The following is a 24,628-nucleotide window of genomic DNA, read 5'->3' as shown; positions in this document are numbered from 1 at the left end:
CCATTGTCCTGAAAGACATCCCAGACACCCCGACTGCGCTAGCGTATCTTTTTGGCTTGCTTTATGCCCTCAACATAGAGTTCCCAAAAGACATCAGGTACACCTTTGAAACTATCCAGCACATTTTCATGGAAATGTCCACCAATTGCTCACAGCGTGTCCGGAGCTTCAAGACCAAGCTGTTAAACCAGTGATTCATTTTCCATGGGGAAGATTTATTTTATCATGTCTGTTCATTTATGTTTGGATATTTTGTAAGTCTTCTTCACATAGACCACCTTATAGTTTTTATGTTGTTCCTTTATTTTGACTAAAAACAAATCTGTTATTTGTAGCTGTCATATAACTGTCACGAGACTATTGATTGTTTCTCAGTAGAAGCAAGCTTTGTTTCAGCATTGCTGTTATAGTCTGCATCTTTGCTGGTGTGGCAAGTGTCCATGGGGAAGATTTATTTTATCATGTCTGTTCATTTATTATGTTTGAATATTTTGTAAGTCTTCACATAGACCACCTTATAGTTTTTATGTTGTTCCTTTTGATTTCCCCAACTTATTGACATGTGCCTTATTTGCTCTGGACACAAGTGCTTTATTTGAACTAAAAACAAATCTTTTATGTGTAGCTGTCATATTACTGTCAAGAGACTACGGTATTGATTGTTCAGTAGAAGCAAGCTGTGTTTCACCATTACTGTTATAGCCTGCATGTTTGCATTTTTGACTAATTTCAAAGTTCAGATAATTCAGAAATGTAGTTAACAAGTTAATTGAGGTTCGGGAGCAAGGCCACGCCTCAACTAATCAGCTCGTTTCCCGTATGTATAAATACACTGAACCCACCTTCACTGCACCGTTCGTCTCAGTTTCTCGACCCCACCCACCCCTCCCTCCCCTTTCAACTCATCCATCCATCCATCCCACTTCCCCCCGACCCCAATTCCCAACAAGAGTTGGAAAATAAAATAAAAAACCTGCCCATATTACGGTTCTGAAACCTGATGTATTTGCTTTGCATATAAGATTACTTGTTTACATTGCCCATATTATGGTACTGAAACCTGATGTATTTGCTTTGGGCATAAGATTACTTGTTTACATTGTGGAATTGTAAAGCTGTTTGTGCCAAAGTCGTTCAAATAAACATGCATAAATGAACTGGTTTATTGTCAGTGGATGATTTAATGTGGGGTGGGGGGGGGGGGGGGGGTAATTTAAACTCAAAATAGTAAGCTATTACAGGGGATGGTAATCTGAACTCAAAATAGTAAGCTTTTACAGACTTGAAAGTTCCAGTAACTTGAATTAAAAAAACGTAGTTGTCAGAACTTGAAAAACTTAGCTGACGCAACTTAATAATTGTAGTTCTTCAAAATGTAAAAAATTAAGTTGATATCTTCAACTCAAAAATTCTGTGCAGTCGGTTGCCTTGAAAATTTGAGTTGAACTAACTTTTTCTTTTTTACAGTGAAGGCATAGCCTATGTATTCTGCCAAGGACCAGTGGATCTTTCCCCCAGGAAGCTGGGAGCGAATGGGCTCATTCAGATTCACCCGAAAAATGTCTTTCAAAGCAACGTCATTAAAATCCACCTGATGGCTGAGTCCACAAAAGTCCTGAACATAGGTCTCGATGGCCTGGTCGCCTTGACGGAGGTTCAAGAGACGAAGAACTGCTGGGTTCATTGTGAGGGTCTTGTATTATGTAACGTGGGGATCCACTGGAGGCAAGTTTGTAGAACCCAATACAGTTTATTCAAAGATCCAAAACATAAAACAAAATACAAAATAGAAAACAAAGACTTGGCTTGGTAAGATAAAACATGAAACACCGACAGCAGCTACACAAACAAAATACAAGACCCAGACAACATGACACATGAGACAAGGGAGCACATGGCAGGATCACATGACTTGAACAGGGGATCACATGACAGACAAGAAACATAACCAAATCGTGACAAGCGATTGACAAACGTGACAAACTTAATAAAACTGTGTGACTATGAGGAATGATTATCTCAAAATGTATGTCTGTATGCAAGTTTGAGGGACTTTATTTAGGTTGCTGATCCCTGATTTAGCTTGTATAAATTTGGGGTATTGCTGATAATGAATAGATAAAGCTTAGCATTAAATAATTTACATTTTTATTTTGTGCGACAAAATGTCTCGGGTTACGACTATAACCGCTGTGCACACTCAGGCTCAAGACGAGAACTTGTGAACCCGGTGTAGAGGACAGATCCAGACTGTAATGTTTTATGAAGGTGTGTGGGGAGGCCCAGCCTGCATGGCATCACAGACCTCTTGAAGGGAAACTCCTGCTAGCAGAGCTTTAGAGGAAGCCACTCCTCTGGTTGAGTAGGCTCTTATCAGAAGAGGCGAAGGCAAGCTGCGTGCCTCGTAAGCTGAAGAAATAGTTTCTACTATCCATCTGCTGATAGTTTTCTTTGAAGCAGGGGAACCCTTCTTAGATGACCCAAAACATGGAAAACCCTCTGGTCCTGAGCCACCACTGCAGGGCCCTCATATACAGCAGGCCAAAAGGAATAACGTTGGACGCTGCTACCAGAAGACCCAGAACCCTTTGAAAATGTTTGACAGTGATGGCCTGGCCTAGGTTGATACTCGTTACTCGAGTCCCATACTACCCCCAGGAAAATGGTTTTCTGTAGAGGAATTAATGAACTCTTCTTGACATTGAGTCTTAATCCTAAGCACCTTAGATGATTCAGAACAACATCTCGATGTTGAACCGCCATTTCCCCTGACTGTGTCAGAATGAGCCAGTCATCGATGTAGTTGAGGATGCGAATGTCTTGAAGTCTCAGAGGAGCAAGAGCAGCATCCATGCATTTCGTGAAGGTGCGAGGTGACAGTGCTAGGCCAAATGGAAGAACTCTGTACTAATATGCTTTTCCCCCAAAATCAAACCTTAGAAACTTCCTGTGTTGGGGACGGATATGTGAAAGTAAACATCTTTCAGATCTATCGTGACAAATCAGTCCTCGGACCTGATCTGACTCATGATAATAGGTATGGTTAGCATTCTGAATCTGAATCTCCTCAGAGACCGGTTCAATACCCTGAGATCTATAATAGGACGTAACCCCCCATCCTTCTTGGGAACTATGAAGTACCGGCTATAGAACCCGGCCTCCCTTTCTTGAGGAGGAACCTGCTCTATGACTTCCTTTGCTAAGAAGGACTGAACTTCTTGTTCTATGACCTGACCCTGTTCGGGGCTGACCAGCGTGTGCACAACCCCGCTGAACTTTGGTGGACGATACTCTAACTGAATTCTGTACCCCTTTTCCACTGTGCGCAGGACCCACTGAGAGATATTTCGAAGACCTTTCCAGGTGTCTAAATAATCTACTAGGGGGACCAGTCTCTCTAGACTGACCTCTGGTGTTATATTTGGGATTTCGGTGACCTGAAGCAATTGACTGGCAGGAACTAACCAATAAAAATTTTCTACATGCCACGTGAGAGGAAGCGAACTCGACAGGGCCGCAATATTTTCGGGTGGACACTGCGATTTGCGTTCGCTGGAAACCGATGCGTCCCGAAGCACATTTAGCGGCGGGAGGCAAACATCGATTTCCTGAGGGCTCCGCGAAGGAGCGAGCTGTTGTTGTTCAATCGCGCGGGGGGGACCACCCTCAGAGGCCTGCGCATCGCGTAAGGACCTCTTTGCCAAAGCTTTCCTCGCCTGAATGACAATCCTCAGATCTGCCTTCGGCTTAGAAGACTTTGGCTGAGGGTTTTGCCTCTGGCTCCAGGCCTCCTCCTGCGGGGGAGCACGAGAGGCAACACTCTGGTGGATGCCTCATGGGACTGGCCCCTGGCAGCAGACCCACGAGACCTAGGATGACGGCGGGGGATAAGTTGTTTAAAAGTGGCTGACTGTCGTTTCGCCTCCTGAAACCTCTCGACGACAGTGTTGACTCCGTTGCCGAAGAGGCCAGAAGGCGAAATCCCCATCCTTGTCCCCGATGCCGAAAGATTCAGCCACAGATATCTCTCCGTAGCTACCAAAGCTGCCATGGAGCTGCCAGGAGCCCCATCGTGTGCAGGCATGCACCAGCCCGACCTGCCGCAATGTATGCCTTCCCAACCAAGGCCGATGTTGAACGGCAGGGCTTGGAGGGAAGCGCCAGAGCTCTCAGGGACGATGCAGCATTGGGCGAGAGATGGATGAAAATGTCTCTTCAACCCGTGGCATCGTCCCATAGCCCTTCTCTTTCGAACCCATGATGGAAGAATATAGGTGGACATTGGGGCTCGAAAGTCGAGAAGAGAAGGGCTTATTCCACGATCTCAACACCTCGGTGTGGAGATCGGTAAAAAATGTGAGGCTCTGGCGCGAAGGCTGTGACCGGGCTTGCAGGAAGCGCTCATCGAGTTTACTTTTTCTTGTAGCTTCCTGCTTCTCTGATAGCCATTCGATGTTTAACTTAGCCACTGCCCTGCTCACAACCTCCAGCAGCTCCTCAAAGGCAGGAGAATGGGGTGGCGAGTCCTCACATTCTCACGCCTCGATGCTCAAAAAATCCAACTCCTCAGAGCCAGATAATTCGAGCATCGGCTCCTCTTCACGGGCGGAAGAAGCCGCAGAGCGGGCGGGACAAATGGAGCTGGCCTCTGAATGTTGAGAAAGGGCAGAGGCTGTCTCAACATCATCAGCCAACTCTATCAGCGATCCCCATGCGCTGCCTCGACAGACGTGGGACCTGATCCATGGAGAGCGTGTGCCTGGCCTGATTCATCGAACAGGCTCAGGCGGGAGTGGAGCGTTCTCAGGGGCATTTGATCACAATTTGCACAGGCAGCGCCCTCGAGCGCTGCCCGTGCATGCTCCACTCCCAGACAAAAAACACAGAGCGAGTGTGTATGACCCTCGCTCAAATAGCGCGGGCAAGGGGACGCACACTGTCTGAATCGCTTATCTTGACTTTTGCTCGCCATGATATCTTTTAATTTAGAGATAACGTGAGACAAACAACACCAAATAAGACACACAGTCACACAGAATGTTTGCTGAAGAACAGAAGCTGACGCTGTTGTGATCCGGCGTCCTTTTATAGCTTCCGCATCACCGTCACATGCGACGTCACAAGTGACGTCATGATGCAACACCAATCAAGATTGGACTAGTTCCATACAGGCTTCAGACGTGTCACGCTGAAGGCGTTCCCCAAAGTGTCGATTCTCGATGCAGCGCGAGTTCCCTCGAAAGGGAACTAAACTTTTCTCAACAACTCTGTGGCTGCACAGAAATGTTGCAACCTAGGCTCATTTGAAATATGTGCTTCCACTTTCATTTCTTGAAAAAAAAAGAAGCTCTCGCTCAAAAATTACATTTAAAAAGTATCATGACTTTGCCCAAATATAATGACCTTGACCAAAATCACGCACATGATTAAAAAAAAACCTTTTCAATTACAGTACAACCTCTGATTGTCCTAGGAGGACTTGATGGCATAAATGTATTGTGTGTCTTGTGTGCGAGTGACAAATTCCAATTGTGTGTATGGCACAGATGATGTCACAGTGGCCTCTGTCTACATGGCTTCACTGATTGGCTGATGTGGACTTGATTGATACCTTCATTATTTAGCAAATTAATCAGTGCAACATAAAAAAGGCATCAATTAAGTCCATTAAGCCAATCAGTGTATGAAATGTATGATCTAATTCCAATTACTCTAATCTCAGCCACTAGCCATGTCTCTAACTCTAACACATCTGAATCCACTGTCACTTAAACACTTCATATTTGCAATACATAATTTAACATGCACCATCATCAGAGTACATGTGCCTGCCCTTGAAGATGACATTTACATCAACCTAACTTTTAAAATGTAGAGGTAAGAAAATAAATAAGACTGACCGACTATGTCCAACTGGTAGGTGTGATTGATGCTGCCGTATTTGTTTTCCACCAGGCAGGTGTAGTTGCCTTTGTCTGATGGTACCACCGACTCCATTATGATGGTCCACATGTGCTCCCGAACCTGTGCAATAACAGAGATATACACATATCAGATACGAGCTTGCATGACACCAGGACGTCTATGTATGGGACATGATCAAGAAAGCTCAACAACGCCTCTTCTTCCTCAGGAAATTGAAAAAAGCTGAACTGTCCCCTCAGATACTCCGTAACTTCTATCACTGCACATTTGAGAGCATTCTCACTAACTGCATCACGGTGTGGTATGAGAACTGCACAACAGCAGACAGGAAAGCACTACAGCGAGTGGTGAAAACTGCACAAAAAATCATTGGCACATCACTCCCAGCCATTACTGATCTACATCACTCACAGTGTTTGCGACGTGCTCACAATATTATCAAGGACCACACACACCCCAGTCTAGGACTGTTCTCCATCCTCTCGTCTGGGAGACGTTACAGGAGCCTTAGAAGTCGCACCAGCAGGCTCTTTTTCCCAACACCATAACGCTGCTCAACATCAAGCCCCAACACTAGCCCCTGTCCCTGTGCTGCTCCGCCATTTCTTTCCTTTATTTATTTTCTTGCACTCGGATTATAGACTGTCTGACTACCTCTGATCACTATGCACTTTACCAATACATCTCAACTATGCACTATATGAAATCTCTACTTATATGGCCTATGGACCTTCTGAATTTTTACAGAACTCTATACATCATATTTGCAAAATGCATTTTTTAATAATCATACTGCATTCTGTATTTTTATGTGTTTTTTTTTAAGCATTGCTATAAAAAAAGCACTTTAATGATTGATTGACTGGTTAGATGTAAAACTGCATTTCGTTGTACAGGTTGTACTTGTGCAATGACAATAAAGTTGAATCTCAATCTGATGATTGTCCCTTTTCTAAATAAATAAATAAAATAAAAAAAATAGTCAGAATGCATGAAATGGCATTATCCCCTTTAAAACTACTTGCCTCAAGATTCATTTGCTAAATTGGCCAAGTTGGCCTCTTTTCCCGAGCAATGGCCGCGTTCATATCCTCCTCTTTCGCTTCCTCCTCTTTTTTTCAGCACACATAAAAACCAAAATTGCCAAAGTGTGATTTATCTGGCTTTATTTGTTAACCACTAGCGCATGCTGATGACGTTTTATTCTTCTATACTAACTTGCGTCGTAGTCTACTGTTAGATTTTTCTGTATTTGGCCGAGCGATTGTTTGGGGGCTCGCCAATATATTCGAGTTTGACCACAGTTCTTGTGGGGAGAAGAATTTATGGTTCCACTTTATTTCAATAGTCCACTTTAGACATTCTACTAACTACAAGTAACTTTGCAACTACATGTCAGCTAACTCTCATTAGAGTATTAGTAGAGTGTAGTAGATTGTCGGTAGACTGTTAGGTTATGGTTAGGTGTTAGGGTTCGGGTTAGATGAAGAAATTGACTTGTAATATCTGTTGGGGGACCATCAAAATAAAGTGTTAGCAGATATTAAAGGGATAGTTCACTTTGAAATTAATTTTTGATGTTTTAGCTTACCTCAAGGGCATCCAAGATGTAGGTGTCTTTGTTTCCGCAGTAGTTTCAATTTTTATATTTTTAGGTCAAACCGTTCTTGTCTGTCAGTCATATAATGCAGGTCTATGGTCACTGTCTCAAAACACAAGCACAGAGTCCAAATTAAAACAATACCCCACGTCCAAATGAAACAATTCACCATCATAAGTACACATTGATGGCCTAAGACACGAAACGAGCGGTTTGTGTGAGACAATGAACAGTATTTATATCGTTGTTATCTCTTGAAAACAGCACACGTCCAAATGATCTGACGGCGCAGGCGGGTATAGATATATACATAGATGTCGCCTTGGCTACAGTTTCGTTCCAATGAACTGCAGTCGCGAAGGCGACATCTAGTGTATACATCTATACCCGCCAGCGCCGTCAGATCATTTGGACGTGTGCTGTTTTCAAGAGATAACAACGATATAAATACTGTTCGTTTTCTCACACAAACCGCTCGTTTCGTGTCTTAGGCCATCAATGTGTACTTATGATGGTGAATTGTTTCATTTGGACGTGGGGAATTGTTTTAATTTGGACTCTGTGCTTGTGTTTTGAGCCAGTGACCATCGACATGCATTATATGACTGACAGACAAGAACGGTTTGACCTAAAAATATAAAAATTGAAACTACTGCGGAAACAAAGACATCTACATCTTGGATGCCCTTGAGGTAAGCTAAAACATATCAAAAATTAATTTCAAAGTGAACTATCCCTTTAAGCATACAGTCTACTAATACTCTAATGACAGTTAGTTTACATGTAGTTGCAAAGTTAGTCATATTTAGTAGATTGTCTAAAGTTGTTGTTTCTTTGTCATTCACACTCATCGGTTTCTATGGGCTATACATCTGTATGGGCCATTTGGTTCACATCTTTACAGACACAGATAGAGTTGATTGCATCTTGAGGCACAGTAACAATGTAAATGCATCTGACTAAAGTTAACTGAAATACACATAATCTTTCACTACAATTCAATAGGTGTCAACACTGTACAGTCTACATACATGTCATACCCAAGTTTATTAGATCCATGTCGTACAGTGTGATGTGTAATGATCTAATAGGATTGCAGAAATTGCAGTCTGTAGCAGGCATCAAACACAACTCTTCTCAAGCCAAGAGCTCTATAACATGGATCTCTAATGTGCAGCTGAATTAGGATGTAGGTGACTTCCAATTTTGCCACTCATTTGACAAACCTATAGCTTGCCCTCAAATGAAAGTTGTGTTATCATTTGCCAATCAAGGAGTGTTCATGGTGCTTTATTCACAGAACAAAGTCTCAATATTGCTTCTCTTTGACTTCTTCAAGATTCGCCATTAAATTGCATTTAAAAAGCACAGCTAACAGATTTAAATGACATGAGGGCTAGTTAATAAAGGGCTAGTTTTTTTTGGTGACCTATTACTTTAAGCAATATGTTATTATGTTTTTGGAAAAAAAAGGAAAGCAGCATGCCATGAAGTAATCGAAAATGCCAGGTGTCTGATCAAGAGTATGAAGCATGCTTTAGTTGCCTGTGGTTTCTTCTTCCAGTTTCCCTCACCTTGAAGCCTCCTATTCGCTGGTCTCTCTTAAACTCTTTGCCATTCTTGAGCCACTTGAGAGTTGGTGTAGGGTTACCGTTGGCCTGGCAACGGAACTTGACAGTATTGCTGATGGGAACCGTGTAGAGCTTCTTCTCCATCTTATCAGGGTGAGCCCAAACAGGAGCCATTGCTGAGGAACCAATAGAAAGTACAAAAAAATAAGACTGAGAATATTACTATGAAACTACAATGTAGTATCAGGAGGATGACCATCGTAGAACACTAGTCCAAAGCAACGATAAGAGCACGTTCCAGGAGAGGGATTGTACTAAGGTGACCGCAGATCAAAGTGTGCAAGATTTGGGTGTTGGGTTGATGGTTTCGCTCCTTTTGACTGGCTTGATGCCCTTGCGACTCAAAAACAAATCCATCAAAAGACATGAAGACTTTCAGTCTAATAAATGAAAGCTCGGCACATTCCACAAGACGGCTGTGGTTTATAAAACAAAAATGTGCACTATTTCCTGTTAATTCCTGCTTTGAAGGACAATCCTAACAATTTTGTTTCACATTGACATTTGCATATCTTTGAGTCAGAGTTTCAAGCACAGAGAGTTTGACTAAGAGAGCAACGGTGACTCACGAAGCAGCTTCTGGTCATTTGAGGAAGACTCATCTTCATCATCATCTTCTGAGGATATCAATCCATCTGACCAAAGAACAGAAAATCAGGTCATGTTTTTGCTGTGTTTGTTAATGTCAAGTCCACATACAAATGTCAACTTATCAGCAATTTTGAATTAAATTGGTTTCTCACCTGTAACGTTGACATTGAAGTAATCTGTATGGTTGCTGTTGGGTCCCTGAGCAAAACAAGCATACAGACCAGAGTCGGCCGGCTCTACTGTTTCGATCTCCATCTGGTTGCTGCGCAGACGTGTGTGCTCTCCATCAACCAGTGGAAAATGGTCCTTAGTCCAGGTCACTTCCTGTGTCTCCTCTTTACCTTTACAGTTTAGCTCCAGTTTGTCCCCCAGATACAGAGTGTACGGCGTGGGATCAACCAGGGCTGCCGCTAAGAACAAGATAAAAAAAAAAAAAAAAAAAAAAAAAAAATAGTATTAAAATATAATTTTAATTCCTGAAAAAAATGTTCTTAAAAATAAAAAATAAAAATAAAAATTCACAAGAATTCTAAAGTTCCTATCCAACCATTAGGGAAAAAACTGCAGCAAACAGCAAACTGGCGACCATTAGGATAACCTCCAACTTGTCTAAATCTACAAAGGTAAGATGTTTAATAGATTTATTGGTTTGTGTCAAATACATAATACTAGCCACACATAATACGCATCACTATTACTAGGGATGTGAACGAGGACTCTAAAGTGACACCAATGATTGATAATGTAAACAATGATCGGCCATAATGTGTTACTTTGACTTTGTTGTCTCATGTGACTGTTGAATTTGAAATTCTGAAAAAACTACAAAAACAAGTCAAATAGGGATTTTTCTAGAAAGACGGAGCGCAAATGAATCCAACAGACTGCTCATTCTTGAGACAGGCTCTTTAAAAATAACTTATTAAAATACATTGCATGTTAATAAACATGACGCAGAGTGTTGAACTCCCACCAAGTCAGTTGCAAGGAAAAATACTGAGCTAATGATTACTACATGATCTGGTGGTGTTTTACATTAAGTTGTTCCGAGAGTCTTGGGCAAGAAATGCCATACCGAATATATACCGAATATACTGACACACATATGGTTTCTTTCTCAATTGCTCACTTATGATATAACCGAGAGAACACTTGCCGAGACGGGTATTTTGATATAATTGTGTTTGTGTGTCCGTTTAAGCACAAGTAAACACAAAAGAGGAACCAATTCAGTGTTCGAGCACTGTGTGAAACTCGCCCCTCTCTATCTCTCTTTCTCTGTGTGTGTGCGTGCGCACGCTTCAGGTGTGTGAGGCTATGCAAACAGCGTGCAAGTCCTGATTTTCACCTTCTCTTTCACGTTTAAAATCATTTGAATGTGTAAGGCAAGGCAAAACATGTCCGAATGATAAACTTTCACTCTATTATGGTTAAACTTATCAATTAATCTGCAAATCACATGTGCCGAACAGTGGGGCAGCTGCTCCGTACGAATCATGGATCAACTGCAATCCGTTGCACCCCTTATAATTAATGAACATACTTATCATCGTGATTGCTATCTTACCAGAGTTGGAAAAAAATTCTACTCCACTAAGTAAACTTGTCCCTGTCTACGAAATATTGGTACTCAAAGGTGCTTCCCTCAAAGTTTTCTGGTGCGCATCGTTATTTTACATAGTTGCTGCTGTGTGCACATTAGGACAGAACGATTTTGGAAAATAATCTAATTGCGTTTTTTTTTTTTTTTTTTTACCAATAGTGCGATTTAATATTATGCAATTTTTTTCCAACAAAGACAAGCAATAAATCATTGAATAGTAGGGGTGTGAATCTTTAGGCACCTCACGATCCAATCCGATTCCGATTCTGGGAGTTATGATCCAATTCCATAATGATTTTTATGGTGGTGGTTCAGCGAGGTCTACAGCGGGAGAGAGAATCAGGAGACGAGCAGTAAGTAGGTCCAAGTGCAAAATGATAAACACCTGTGTCTCGTTGCAGTAATTGGCGTGGAGAGCCCGCATAAAAGCTACCTGGGAAGAAGAAGCTGACAGAGGACTACGGAATTGTTCTGGAGGAGCTGAACACGCAGTGCCAGGTAGGACCTGGGAATATGGAATGGGATGGAGCATCGAGTAATTATAAAAGTAGGAAGAAATGACTAGATATGTGTATATGTGTGAAAGAATAGAACAATCAAAAATAAAAAAGAAATGCTTATAAGTAAATCATGACTGCACAACAGCAAAAGTAGGTGGCGATATGCACACAAAAAATTGAAGAAGAAGAACCTGACAGAGAGAGACGAACTGAGACTTGTGCTGGTGAGTGTGCCTGTGGAATGCTCTAGAGAGCTACAACGTTTGTTATATAGAAAAGAGTTTTGAACCGCTGTGAGCGTGACTTTTGTTTGATCCTTGGAAAGTAAATAAAAGCACGAGCCTCAGTTAAGCCAACCAGGAACAGCATCAGGCGCTACTGGACATGCGGGACGACCAGGAGGGTCATTTCCATGCCCTTGTCCAGGTGCAACAGGAGGACCGCGAGGTGTTCTGGAGCTGGATGGAATGGGAGGTTCATGCAGGAGGGGCTCCACCATCACAGCTGGCCACACCCACTCACGTGCTGCTGAACAAAATGGGGCCTTTCTCGACCTCTTTGAGAAGTCAGCGGAGGCATGCCCGTACAGAAACTCCTGATCTTCGATGACCTGAAAAGAGCCATCCTGCAGCGGGTCGGCCGGAGCCCAGAGCAACATCGCCAACGTTTCCAGTCGTTGGATATGGGCGACTATACACTCACCTAAAGGATTATAAGGAACACCTGTTCAATTTCTCATTAATGCAATTATCTAATCAACCAATCACATGGCAGTTGCTTCAATGCATTTAGGGGTGTGGTCCTGGTCAAGACAATCTCCTGAACTCCAAACTGAATGTCAGAATGGGAAAGAAAGGTGATTTAAGCAATTTTGAGCGTGGCATGGTTGTTGGTGCCAGACGGGCCGGTCTGAGTATTTCACAATCTGCTCAGTTACTGGGATTTTCACGCACAACCATTTCTAGGGTTTACAAAGAATGGTGTGAAAAGGGAAAAACATCCAGTATGCGACAGTCCTGTGGGCGAAAATGCCTTGTTGATGCTAGAGGTCAGAGGAGAATGGGCCGACTGATTCAAGCTGATAGAAGAGCAACTTTGACTGAAATAACCACTCGTTACAACCGAGGTATGCAGCAAAGCATTTGTGAAGCCACAACACGCACAACCTTGAGGCGGATGGGCTACAACAGCAGAAGACCCCACCGGGTACCACTCATCTCCACTACAAATAGGAAAAAGAGGCTACAATTTGCACGAGCTCACCAAAATTGGACAGTTGAAGACTGGAAAAATGTTGCCTGGTCTGATGAGTCTCGATTTCTGTTGAGACATTCAGATGGTAGAGTCAGAATTTGGCGTAAACAGAATGAGAACATGGATCCATCATGCCTTGTTACCACTGTGCAGGCTGGTGGTGGTGGTGTAATGGTGTGGGGGATGTTTTCTTGGCACACTTGGAACACAGTGCCAATTGGGCATCGTTTAAATGCCACGGCCTACCTGAGCATTGTTTCTGACCATGTCCATCCCTTTATGACCACCATGTACCCATCCTCTGATGGCTACTTCCAGCAGGATAATGCACCATGTCACAAAGCTCGAATCATTTCAAATTGGTTTCTTGAACATGACAATGAGTTCACTGTACTAAAATGGCCCCCACAGTCACCAGATCTCAACCCAATAGAGCATCTTTGGGATGTGGTGGAACAGGAGCTTCATGCCCTGGATGTGCATCCCACAAATCTCCATCAACTGCAAGATGCTATCCTATCAATATGGGCCAACATTTCTAAAGAATGCTTTCAGCACCTTGTTGAATCAATGCCACGTAGAATTAAGGCAGTTCTGAAGGCGAAAGGGGGTCAAACACAGTATTAGTATGGTGTTCCTAATAATCCTTTAGGTGAGTGTATAAGAGCGGCTGGCCCTTCGTGAATGCTCACCAGCTCCGGGACGCCTGCCGCAAATGGCTGTTGGCTGGGGGAAGCAACGTGAGGCAGATCATCGACTGAGTGGTTCTGGAGCAGTTTATCGAGATGGCGGAATGGGTCCAGTGCCACTGTCCGAAGTCGCTGGACCTGGCCATTCAACTGGCGGAGGGCCAGATGGTGGCGTGCCCAGGGGTCGGCAAACCTCTTCCATCTGGAGGCAGCTTCCTCTCTCTCTTTCCCCTCCCCTGTGTTTTCTCCCTCTACCTGACCTGTTCCTTTTCCTAGGTCCAGGTCCAATGTCCCTCCTCGAGTCCCATCCCGAGAGTCTCCCGCTGGCCCAAGAGCTTTGCCCAGGGGGCTGGCCAGAACTGGTACAGCGTCAGCTCTTTTTCCCCCGCTCTCTCCACGTCAATCCCTTGACCCACTTCCTGCAACTAGGATGGCGGGGAGGTCTGGGCCGGCCTGTTGCAGTGGGGACCCAGGGCATTTTATTGACAGGTGTCCTGTGATGCATTTGAACAGGTCCGCTCATCCACTATCCTATCCATATTTAGCTATTTTTAAAGATAGGTTGTATCGAGTGACACAAGACACTCAGACCAAACAAGATACAACCCAATTATTAGTACCAAAAAAATATTGGGAAATGCTTTTCCGGGCGGCCTACTGTAATCTGATGGCAGGACATTTAGGACAGGCAACGACACTAAATCGTCTCATGACCTGATTCTTTTGGCCGGGCATTCATGAAAATGTGCGCAGATGGTGCGCAGCATGTTGTGAATGTCAGCTGGTAAATCCACCGGCCCATAGAAAACTGGTGTTTCTTAAACATACGCAGCGTCATCGCCCGTCTGTGGTTAAAAACTAAGCTTATTGTTATTAAAAATGATAGCCAACAAGAAGCTAGCGATCAAAATTGTCTGTGCTCTGATTTGCAAAAAGGAGAAAAAGAAAAGAAGATTATGGAGGAGGAAATGGTTGGGGAGATGTGGGAAGCAATGATTGTGTGTTCTGCTGACAGTTGGTGGCAGAGGTGTAAAATACTTGAGTAATTTTACTTGATTACTGTACTTAAGTATTATTTTTTGGGATTTTTACTTTACTTGAGTACAATTAAAAATCAGTACTTTTACTTTTACTTAATTAAATTTTTTAAGAAAAAAAAAGTACTTTTTACTCCTTACAATTCTATTTATAGTCAAAAAGTACTTATTTTTTGGAGATCACTTCATTCTATTTTCCCTTGCTATTACCAAACCAATTGAATTGTGCTGATGCTGTTTAATTTAAATGTCATTTATTCTGCCAATGAGATTCGGTTTCACATTTCACCAAATTGGTCAGACATGTTCATTGGTCATTTGGAAGTGACATCATGTCGCATCTATTACCACAACGCACAGCACCTTGACCTGGAAATGAGAGAAATTATAACAGTCAATCACAGGGGGTCAATCCAGGGGGGCACTGTTTCATATTTTATTGAAACCTCCCCGGACGCCACCATTGATTAGCGGACCATAACCTGCTGTTAGCATCCCATTGACTCCCATTCATTTTGGCGTCACTTTGACAGCGAATAACTTTACATCTGAGGCGTTTAAAGACTCCATTTGTCCACTATTTATTTCTAAAGAAACAAGAAAATGTATAAAAGGCTCCATTACCTTGTAGCTTATGTTATGGCCCCGTAGAAGCAGTTTTTGTAAAAATAGGCTAACGATTGCGTCATAACCACGCGACTCTCTGTCGCACAGTAGAGAGATTACCGTATGGACAGGAGGAGAAGCTCGCGGGCAATCGGGGGGACGTGGAGGCAAAATGACAAAATAATTAATCAGAATACTTAGCAAAAGTTTCTCCTGCTCCTAGCTCATGGACAGCTCCTACTCACACTCTCCGTCTCTGCGAGTTTCGGAAGGGAGTGATTCAGATTTCTCTCGGCACAGCTACTAGAAGACAGACGGGTTGCTCACGTCACATCTACGTCGTCAAGCTCAGTTTGAGTCTGCGCAGTACGCTCGACCCCCAGGAAGTGAGTGCTTCTAATTGACTTTACTTGTCTCCGTTGAATCCAATGGGGTTGCTGTGTCCAGTTTATATACTGTCTATGGGTCAATCCAGCAGCCTAAAAGCGTACCACCCCCGGGGGCCGCCATTGGCTAACGAGCCATCACCTGCTGTTAGCATTCCATTGACTCCCATTCATTTTGGCATCACTTTGACAGCGAATAACTTTACATCTGAGACGTTTAAAGACTCCATTTGTCCATTATTTATTTCTAAAGAAACACGAAAATGTATAAAAGGCTCCATTACCTTGTATCTTACATTATGGCCCCTTAGAAGCAGTTTTTGTAAAAATAGGCTAACAATTGCATCATAACCACGCGACTCTCTGGAAATTACCGTATAGACAGGAGGAGAAGCTCACAGTCAATTGGGGGGACGTGGAGGCATAAAGTCAAGGGAGAAGCCCATAGAGAGTCATAAAGTTGCTCCTGCTCCTAGCTCATGGACAGCTCCTACTCACACTCTCTGTTTTCTGCAAGTTAGATTTCTCTTGGCACAGCTACTAGAAGACTTACAACGGTCAGACAGGTTGCTCACGTCACATCTACGCCATCAAGCTCAGTTTGAGTCTGCGCAGTACGCTCAGCCATCAGGAAGTGAGTGCTTCTAATTTGCTTCACTTTTCTCTGTTGAAATCTATGGGGTCGCTGTGTCCATTTCTTATACTGTCTATGGTCAATCAGTGGAAGAAAATGGAGGAAGAACGTGATTCAGCTGCGAACACAGTCCAAAATCAGCCACAGGATCAAGAGCACCCGTGGCCGTACCTTAGCGAATTCTTTTCTTTTAGTGGTAAAAGCATGTTTAGTGGATTGTTTAAAAAATGTTGCATACTGGCATTAGATAGTAGTCTTATAGTTTGATAAATAAATACAATTAAATACAAACAGTTCTAAAGCAGGATAAAACCTTGTATGTGGTTCATTCACTTCATGATTTTAGAGATTAAAAGCTTAAACAAGAATCTCTAGTTTACATTATTGCTGTTACTTTTACTTCTTTAATACTCAAGTACAATTTTAATGTGGTACTTTTTTACTTTTACTCGAGTACGATTCTGGCCAGATACTTTTACTTTTAATTGAGTAAAATTTTCCCTCAGTACTTGTACTTTCACTTGAGTAACATTTTTGAGTACTTTTTACACCTCTGGTTGGTGGTAATATGCTGGTGTATATCCTCCCCGAATTTCCTGCTACCCTGTATCTTGCCCTCTCATTGGCTATAGGTCATCACTGATGTAGTTTTCAGTCAGAACACATTTCACACTGCAGGATTTTGAATCGCAGACAGGTCCAGATATTTAGCATGCCAAATATCTCACAGGCATCAGCGACACATCGTCGATTCTCTCAGATCGCGTCTTTGATAATGCACACTACGTGATTGTGCCCCGCTAAAAATATAGTGTTTGTAGTATGAATGTAATCGGGACGTACTACATTCACCATGTTGACATTATCATGTGACATACCAGCGTCTGTTGTTTCATCACTGTCATTAATAAATCCTCCCACATGGCCTCGTGGGATAGTAAAGTGTCCATCATATGCACACTTCAGAATCTCTCTGTAAGCAGTAGATCATCTGGGTACATTTTGCCTACTCTTTTATGAGTATTATGTATTCGGACATACTTTTGTCACATTCTGTTTTTCACCTACTATATAGGGAAATATGCGATTTTGGATGCAGCCTGAATGTGTTCTAAGTGGTTGCAATAGTTACTCATTATGTTCACCTGTTTCTTGTTTAGTTACTTGTTTACTCAGTATATGTAGCCCTGTGTGAGAGTCTTCCTTTGTTTGTTGTCTTTGTTTTATTGTCTGTTTTGGTGCTGTTGAATTATCGTCTTCATCTTGGATTATTTTCTTGTTTTGAAGATCCACATCTTAACTACTCCTTACCTGCAATTATACACTATTTAATTTACTGAAACTAAGCTTAAAGTTATTGAGAAATCTTAATGATGTTTGAATGATTGTGATGAGGTTAGAGCCGATCACAACAGAAGTCATATTTTACGATTGCAAAATTGAATTGCAGATTAGATAGGTGAAAATTATCACACTTGATTTTGTTGAAAAAAACTTACCCTCAGCTTGGATGGCTGATCTGCCCTGTGATTGAAGAGGCTGAGTTAGGAGTACTAAGATCAGCAGCAGCATAGTTTTATTCTTCATCATTATCATCAAGGATTCTCTCTGCATCCAGGTCAGCTCTGAAAAAAAAAAAAAAATTCTCATATTCTCCATTGTTGCAGCTCCTCTCTTCCCAATCTGTCAGTAACGCTCTGTTTAGTTCCTGTCTCTATGAAGCCCCTCCTTCCGAAGAGCACTGTGTGTTCTGATTGGTTGGCTGGACCAGTGTGTTGTGATTGGTCAACCGCTTCAAGCGTGTTTGGGGAAATGTCCCGCCTCGTACAAAAACTGCTGCTGCATCCCAATTGACTTATGGCTAAGCCACGCCCCCAAACGCAATGAGCCAATCAAGTCAAGTCAAGTCAAGTCAAGTATATTTGTATAGCGCTTTTCACAATACAGATTGTATCAAAGCAGCTTCACAGTATTAAATTAAAATAATACAACAAGGTTTGTTTCTAGTGGAATTTATTGATAAAATCAAATTAGATATCCAGAATATCCCCAACTGAGCAAGCCAAAGGCAACAGTGGCAAGGAACCGAAAAACTCCATCAAGTGACCTAATAGTGTCCTAAAACTCCATCAGGTGACCCAATGGAGAAAAAAAAACCTTGGGAGAACCCAGGCTCAGTCGGGGGCCAGTTCTCCTCTGGCGTTTATTAACTAGAGGCCGGATTGTAATTTGAACTGTAAGATTAAAAATATTATATGAATGCCTGGCTGAAGAGATGCGACTTTAATCTAGTTTTAAACTGGGAGAGCGAGTCTGAGCAACGAACAGTATCAGGAAGGCTATTCCAGAGTTTTGGAGCTAAATGTGAAAATGCTCTCCCTCCTTTGGTGGTTCTGGATATCCTAGGTATGACCAAAAGCCTTGAATTTAGTGATCTTAAAGAGCGCGATGGATTATAGGGCGATAGAAGATCCGTTAAATAGACTGGAGCTAAGCCGTTTAGGGCTTTATAAGTCAGTAGCAATACCTTGTAATTAATACGGAACTTTATAGGTAACCAATGCAGTGATGATAAAATCGGTGTTATATGATCATATTTTCTTGATCTAGTAAGAACTCTAGCGGCGGCATTTTGGACTAACTGTAGCTTGTTAATTGAGGATGCAGGACAACCGGCTAATAAAGCATTACAGTAATCTAGTCTCGAGGTCATGAATGCATGAACTAACTTTTCTGCATCAGAAACTGATAGCATATTACGTAGCTTAGCAATGTTTCTAAGGTGGAAAAAGGCGGTTTTTGTAACATATGAAATATGATTTTTGAAAGACAGGTTGCAATCGAGTATAACACCCAGGTCTTTTACTGTAGAGGATAAAGTAACAGGACATCCTACTATATTAAAGTTGTATTGCGAGAGGTTTTGTGGGCGGTTTTTTGAACCGATGATTAGTACCTCTGTTTTGTCTGGATTTAATAAAAGAAAATTACGCGTCATCCAATCTTTTATATCTTTAACACACTCTGTCAATTTGGATAATTTATCGTTTTCATCCGGCCGTGATGAAATATATATTTGAGTGTCATCAGCATAACAATGGAAACTAATTCCATGTTTCCTTATAATATTTCCAAGTGGCATCATATATACTGAGAATAATAGAGGGCCTAACACAGATCCCTGCGGCACTCCATAGTTTACTGGAGTTATGATCGATTTTTCTCCATTTAAATAGACAAAATGGTAGCGGTCAGATAAGTATGATCTAAACCAGCTTAATGCTTGTCCTTGAACACCAGTATAATTTTGTAGTCGATCTAAGAGTATTGTGTGATCTATAGTATCGAACGCAGCACTAAGATCAAGTAAAACTAGTATTGAGATACAGCCTTGGTCAGAAGCTAAAAGTAAATCATTTGTGATTTTAACGAGCGCAGTTTCAGTGCTATGGTGCGGCCTGAAACCAGACTGAAACTTCTCATAGATATCATTTTCTTGCAAGAAAGAACACAATTGAGCGGACACCACTTTTTCTAATATTTTAGACATAAATGGAAGATTTGAAATGGGTCTATAATTTGCTAGGTTATTATGATCTAATTGTGGTTTCTTAATGAGAGGTTTTATAACTGCCAGTTTAAATGTTCTTGGAACATGACCTAAAGATAAAGACGAGTTAATAATATTAAGGAGAGGCTCTTCCACTACAGGTAACACTTCTTTCAGTAGTTTAGTTGGTATCGGATCTAATAAACATGTTGTTGTTTTAGAGGAAGTGATAAGTTTATTTAACTCTATTTGTTCTATAGTTGTAAAGCACTGTAATTGTTCTTGCGGGGTGATAATTAAGGCTGAATTATAAGGCACAACTGAAGATTGAACGTTTACAATTGTGGTTCTGATGTTTTCTATTTTCTCAGTGAAGAACTTCATAAAATCATTACTACTAAACTGTAACGGGATATTTTGTTCGGGTGATGTCTGTTTATTTGTTAGTCTAGCCACGGTGTTAAATAAAAACCTTGGATTATTTTGGTTATTTTCTATTAGTTTGCGGAGGTGCTCAGCCCTGGCTGCTTTTAGGGCCTTTTTATAACGTGACATACTGTCTTTCCACGCGATTCTAAAGACCTCTAAATTAGTTTGTTTCCATTTACGCTCTAAAATACGGGTTTCTCTCTTTAGAACATGCGTAGTATTGTTGTACCACGGTGCTTTAATTTTCTCTCTGACCTTTTTTAATCTAATAGGTGCAACAACATCCAATGTTCTAGAGAGAATAGTGCTCATAGTGCTAGTTAGTTCTTCTAGTTCATCTGTTTGTTTGGGTTCAGGCAGCAGCTGAGACAGATCGGATAAGCAATTTGAGAAATTATCTATGGTGGATGGAAGGATTGTTCTGCCTGGTTGATAACGCGGCGCTGCATGACATATTACAGCAGTACGTAATATGCAAGTTACCATGTAATGGTCAGTGACTTCATCACTTTGCGGTATAATATCTATATCGGTTGGATCGGTTCCATGTGATATAATTAAATCGAGTGTGTGATTAAGACGATGAGTTGGTCCGGTGACGTTTTGCTTGACCCCAAATGAATTTAATAAATCTGTAAACGCAGCCCCTAACGCATCATTTGGATTATCTACGTGTATGTTAAAATCTCCAACAATTAATGCTTTATCGACATTGACTAATAGGTCTGAGAGAAAATCTGCAAACTCTTTTAGGAAATCAGCGTAAGGCCCAGGCGGTCTATATACGGTAGCCAAGGCTAGAGATAATAGGGATGTTTTTCTAACATCTAAGAGCGTAACATTTAGTACAAGTACTTCAAACGAAATAAACTTATAACCCGCTTTCTGAGTAACATTGAGAATATCTCTATAAATTGTCGCAACACCACCGCCACGACCAATCAGACGGGGCTCATGCTTATAGGAGTATCCAGGAGGAGCAGACTCATTTAGACCGAAATAATCATTTGGTTTAAGCCAGGTTTCAGTAAGGCAAAGTACATCGAAGCTATTATCTGTGACTATTTCATTTACAATAACTGCCTTAGGTGTGAGTGATCTAATGTTTAGAAGACCTAGCTTTAGAAATTGTTTTTGTTTACTAATAGCAACATTTTCTGTTTTAATAACAATTAGATTTTTCCTAGATCCTGCAGTAGATTTGTTATTTGATCTCACTAAACGAGGAATAGACACGGTTTCTATGCAATATTCTACACTAGTATTTATATCAGTTAAATTGGTGCAGCAGAGACTATGATTTGGACTTTTGGTTACTAGTCAAAAGGTATTTAACATTTTGGAGATGTTATCCGACAGAAGATCTGCTCCGAATCTGCTTGGGTGTAAGCCATCGGCACGGAAAAGCCTAGGACGCTCCCAAAACAGATTCCAATTATTTACAAAGAGCAGTTTCTGCTCATTGCACCATGACATTAACCATTCATTTAGCGCAAATAATCTGCTAAACTTTTCATGTCCTAGTCGGTACGTGGGAAGCGGTCCTGACACTATGATCGTTGTTTCAGGCGATGTGCTGCGTACCGTATCGATCAGATTCCTGAAGTCTTTCTTCAGAATCTCTGTCTGGCGCATCCTGATGTCGTTCACTCCCGCGTGGAGGACAACAGTTCCGACGCGCTCGTCACCGTTCAGAATCTCGGGAACGTGAGTAGCGATTTCAGAAACACGAGCACCAGGAAAGCAGTGACTGTGCACCTTACTTTTACCTAACGTTGCGCGTACGTGCCGAATGATGGAATCGCCGATGATCACAGCATCGCGTTCTGTTTCGCGAAGAGGGGAGAAGCGGTTTTGTGTGGATAACTCGAAAACCGGGAGGGTCGGAGAGAGTCTTGGTCTAGACCTGACTCGCGTCTTCCGCTGCGGAACCACCCAGGCTTCGTGGTGGCGTGTTGGAGCCGGAGTGAACGAGACCATGGCTGATCGCGACCTCGGCGCTCGGGACCTATGTTGAGAAATGCACGGAGTAGACGAAGTCGGAGTCAGCGGGTTAGTAACGTTAATCTCTGATTTGTGTGCATCGGCGCGTGATGTTTCAAGAGCTAACCGCCGGTCTATCAGCTCGGCTTGTCTCAATAAAAGGTCGTGGATCTGTTTCTCAACAGCTTCCAGCTCAGACTGCAGTGCGTGCAGCTCAAATGTGTCCTCACCTGCACCAAAAGGTAGACTACTTTCATCTGATATATTCGCCATTTTAACAGATGGACAGTAAGTTAGCAACGAAGCTACCAGTGATGCTATCAATATTAATACTAATTTATGACTGAAGTTTTAGATATAATCCGTCTTTTTAGTGGTACGGGTGTAGAGTAGACGCACGATAGGCGAAAAATGTTTGTAAGTGAGTGTTGAGAAGACGCGTTCAGCCGTGATCCACGGGAGTAACCTATAGGAGTATCCAGCGTTGGATCACTAATAGGCTTGAGACGCGTCTGCTCAACAGTCCGCGTTGTAACTATGAGGGTTGAGCAGTAGTGCTTCTCAGTGAGGTAAAGTAGAAAATGTTTGTTGTAAGTTTAAAGAATAAAATCAAGATTTATCAATCAAATCGATGGAGCTCCAAAGACAACAACGCGTTCAGACGCGACGCATGCGCAAGTGTCTGCAATCACAGTGCGCATAGCTAACCCAATACACTCTGACATTCTCTGCTTCCACGTCCATTGAAATGCATTGCAGTTAGTCAGTTTTCATTCATTTTTATATGTTTTTTCTTGTCATTTTAAGTTTAAAATGGTCAAACCGTGTGATGGGGTACATGCAACTCCGACACTATAGTACTACTAGGTATCCCGAGAGGCTGGGCGACGGTGTGTATTTTTTACCCTTTCCCAAGCCACATCTCAACCGAGATAAGTGTCTGCTCTGGATTAAGTTATGCAGTAGACCACAACACCAACGAAACATGGATAAATTAAACAAGGATGCTTTAGCAGAAGAAAAATCTAGCTATGCTAATACAGAGCTTTAAGCTAGGTTTAGATAAAAAAAATAAGCTAGTAGCAATTACCATAGCATATTTTACAAGTCAGGTCAAGTTAGATTAATAAATTGAAAGTAATAATAATACATTAATAAATTGAAAGTAAATCACACTTCTTACCCTACAGTTGTAACGCAAAGTTGAGATGTGGCCCAGATAAAAAAAAAAACAATAACGTTAGCTGTCGGAGGAAAAGATGCACGAGAGATGAGAGATGGCGTATTTTCCCCGTGTTTAATAAAATTACTCAAACGTCACACTCGTCCGCATACATGGGGATCGAGTGAGAAAAAGTATACAAACAAACATCCAACTCTGGTCACAAAATATAAAAGAAAAGAAAAGAAAGAGTACAAAGGTCGGTAGAGCGGTTATCTCTTCTCCTCACCTGTCAAATCTATAACTGACACTCTACACACATGCGCAGTTCTCATTTTACCTCATATTAACTTAAAAACACAAAGTGACCGTTACAGAGTGCATGAACAATGCTGATCCTCTATCTTGTTGTCTGAGATGGTGATGGCAACGAGAAGCGGTTTATCACGTTTACACTGTGACCTGTACATTTTTGCCTGGAGCTGAAGCTTTTCATCGACCTTCTCAACAATAAAATTATTAATATAACCCTCCAATGCATAGTTAAGGCCCTTTTGGTGACTTTGAGATGATATATAATCTTTCTGTCTCCAAAAATCATCAATTGCCTCCTGTGAAATGTCTCCTACTGTGACAGCTGCCATAGCGCCTATCACCGAATGTTGACTGTTTGTCCGAGGGAGTGGAGGGGGTGTGGCTTAGCCATAGGTCAATTCGCCTACTACGCCTTAAAAGTATGTACTCTTCTTGTGAAGAAGTCTATCAGAAGAGTTGGCAAGCTTTGGGACATAACCATAGATATACATAATAAAGGCTAGATGTCTTACGACGGAGTCTCTAACGTCATCACCTGCGGCCATCTTGTCACAGGCAAGCTTTCTGGCGGGCTTTCTGATGTAAGGTGAGTGATCTGCACGAACACAAATACTCTTATCTCGCTGAAATCTTGACGGATTTACAAACGGTTTGGTTTCTTACAAACGTTATTAATGTGGCTATAATTCTGGATGCTTGAACATGTTGAAATTGCAGCTTTTCTTTTCAAAAA

The 24,628-nt window shown here is 41.9% G+C and overlaps 1 protein-coding gene across 2 annotated transcripts in view; it reads right to left on the bottom strand.

Annotated features, from left to right (window-relative positions):
• The window catches only part of fgfr1a (fibroblast growth factor receptor 1a), a 120,658-nt gene extending 102,463 nt beyond the window's left edge, over window positions 1-18,195 (bottom strand). For both annotated transcript variants that reach the window (XM_084389270.1, XM_084389271.1), the window contains exons 1-3: window positions 17,956-18,195; window positions 9,900-10,157; window positions 9,783-9,791 (exon numbers count right to left, since the gene is read on the bottom strand). In XM_084389270.1, the coding sequence (XP_084245396.1) occupies window positions 9,783-9,791; window positions 9,900-10,157; window positions 17,956-18,115 (427 nt within the window). In that variant the 5' untranslated portion in view covers window positions 18,116-18,195. The remainder of the gene's footprint in view (window positions 1-9,782; window positions 9,792-9,899; window positions 10,158-17,955) is intronic.
• Window positions 18,196-24,628: the final 6,433 nt, after the last annotated feature.

Source organism: Rutilus rutilus (genome assembly GCF_951802725.1).
Source record: "Rutilus rutilus genome assembly, chromosome: 19".
Lineage (NCBI taxonomy): Eukaryota > Metazoa > Chordata > Actinopteri > Cypriniformes > Leuciscidae > Rutilus > Rutilus rutilus.
The sequence above is the reverse complement of the archived record's forward strand: the minus strand, read 5'-3'. Positions and strand labels throughout refer to the sequence as shown.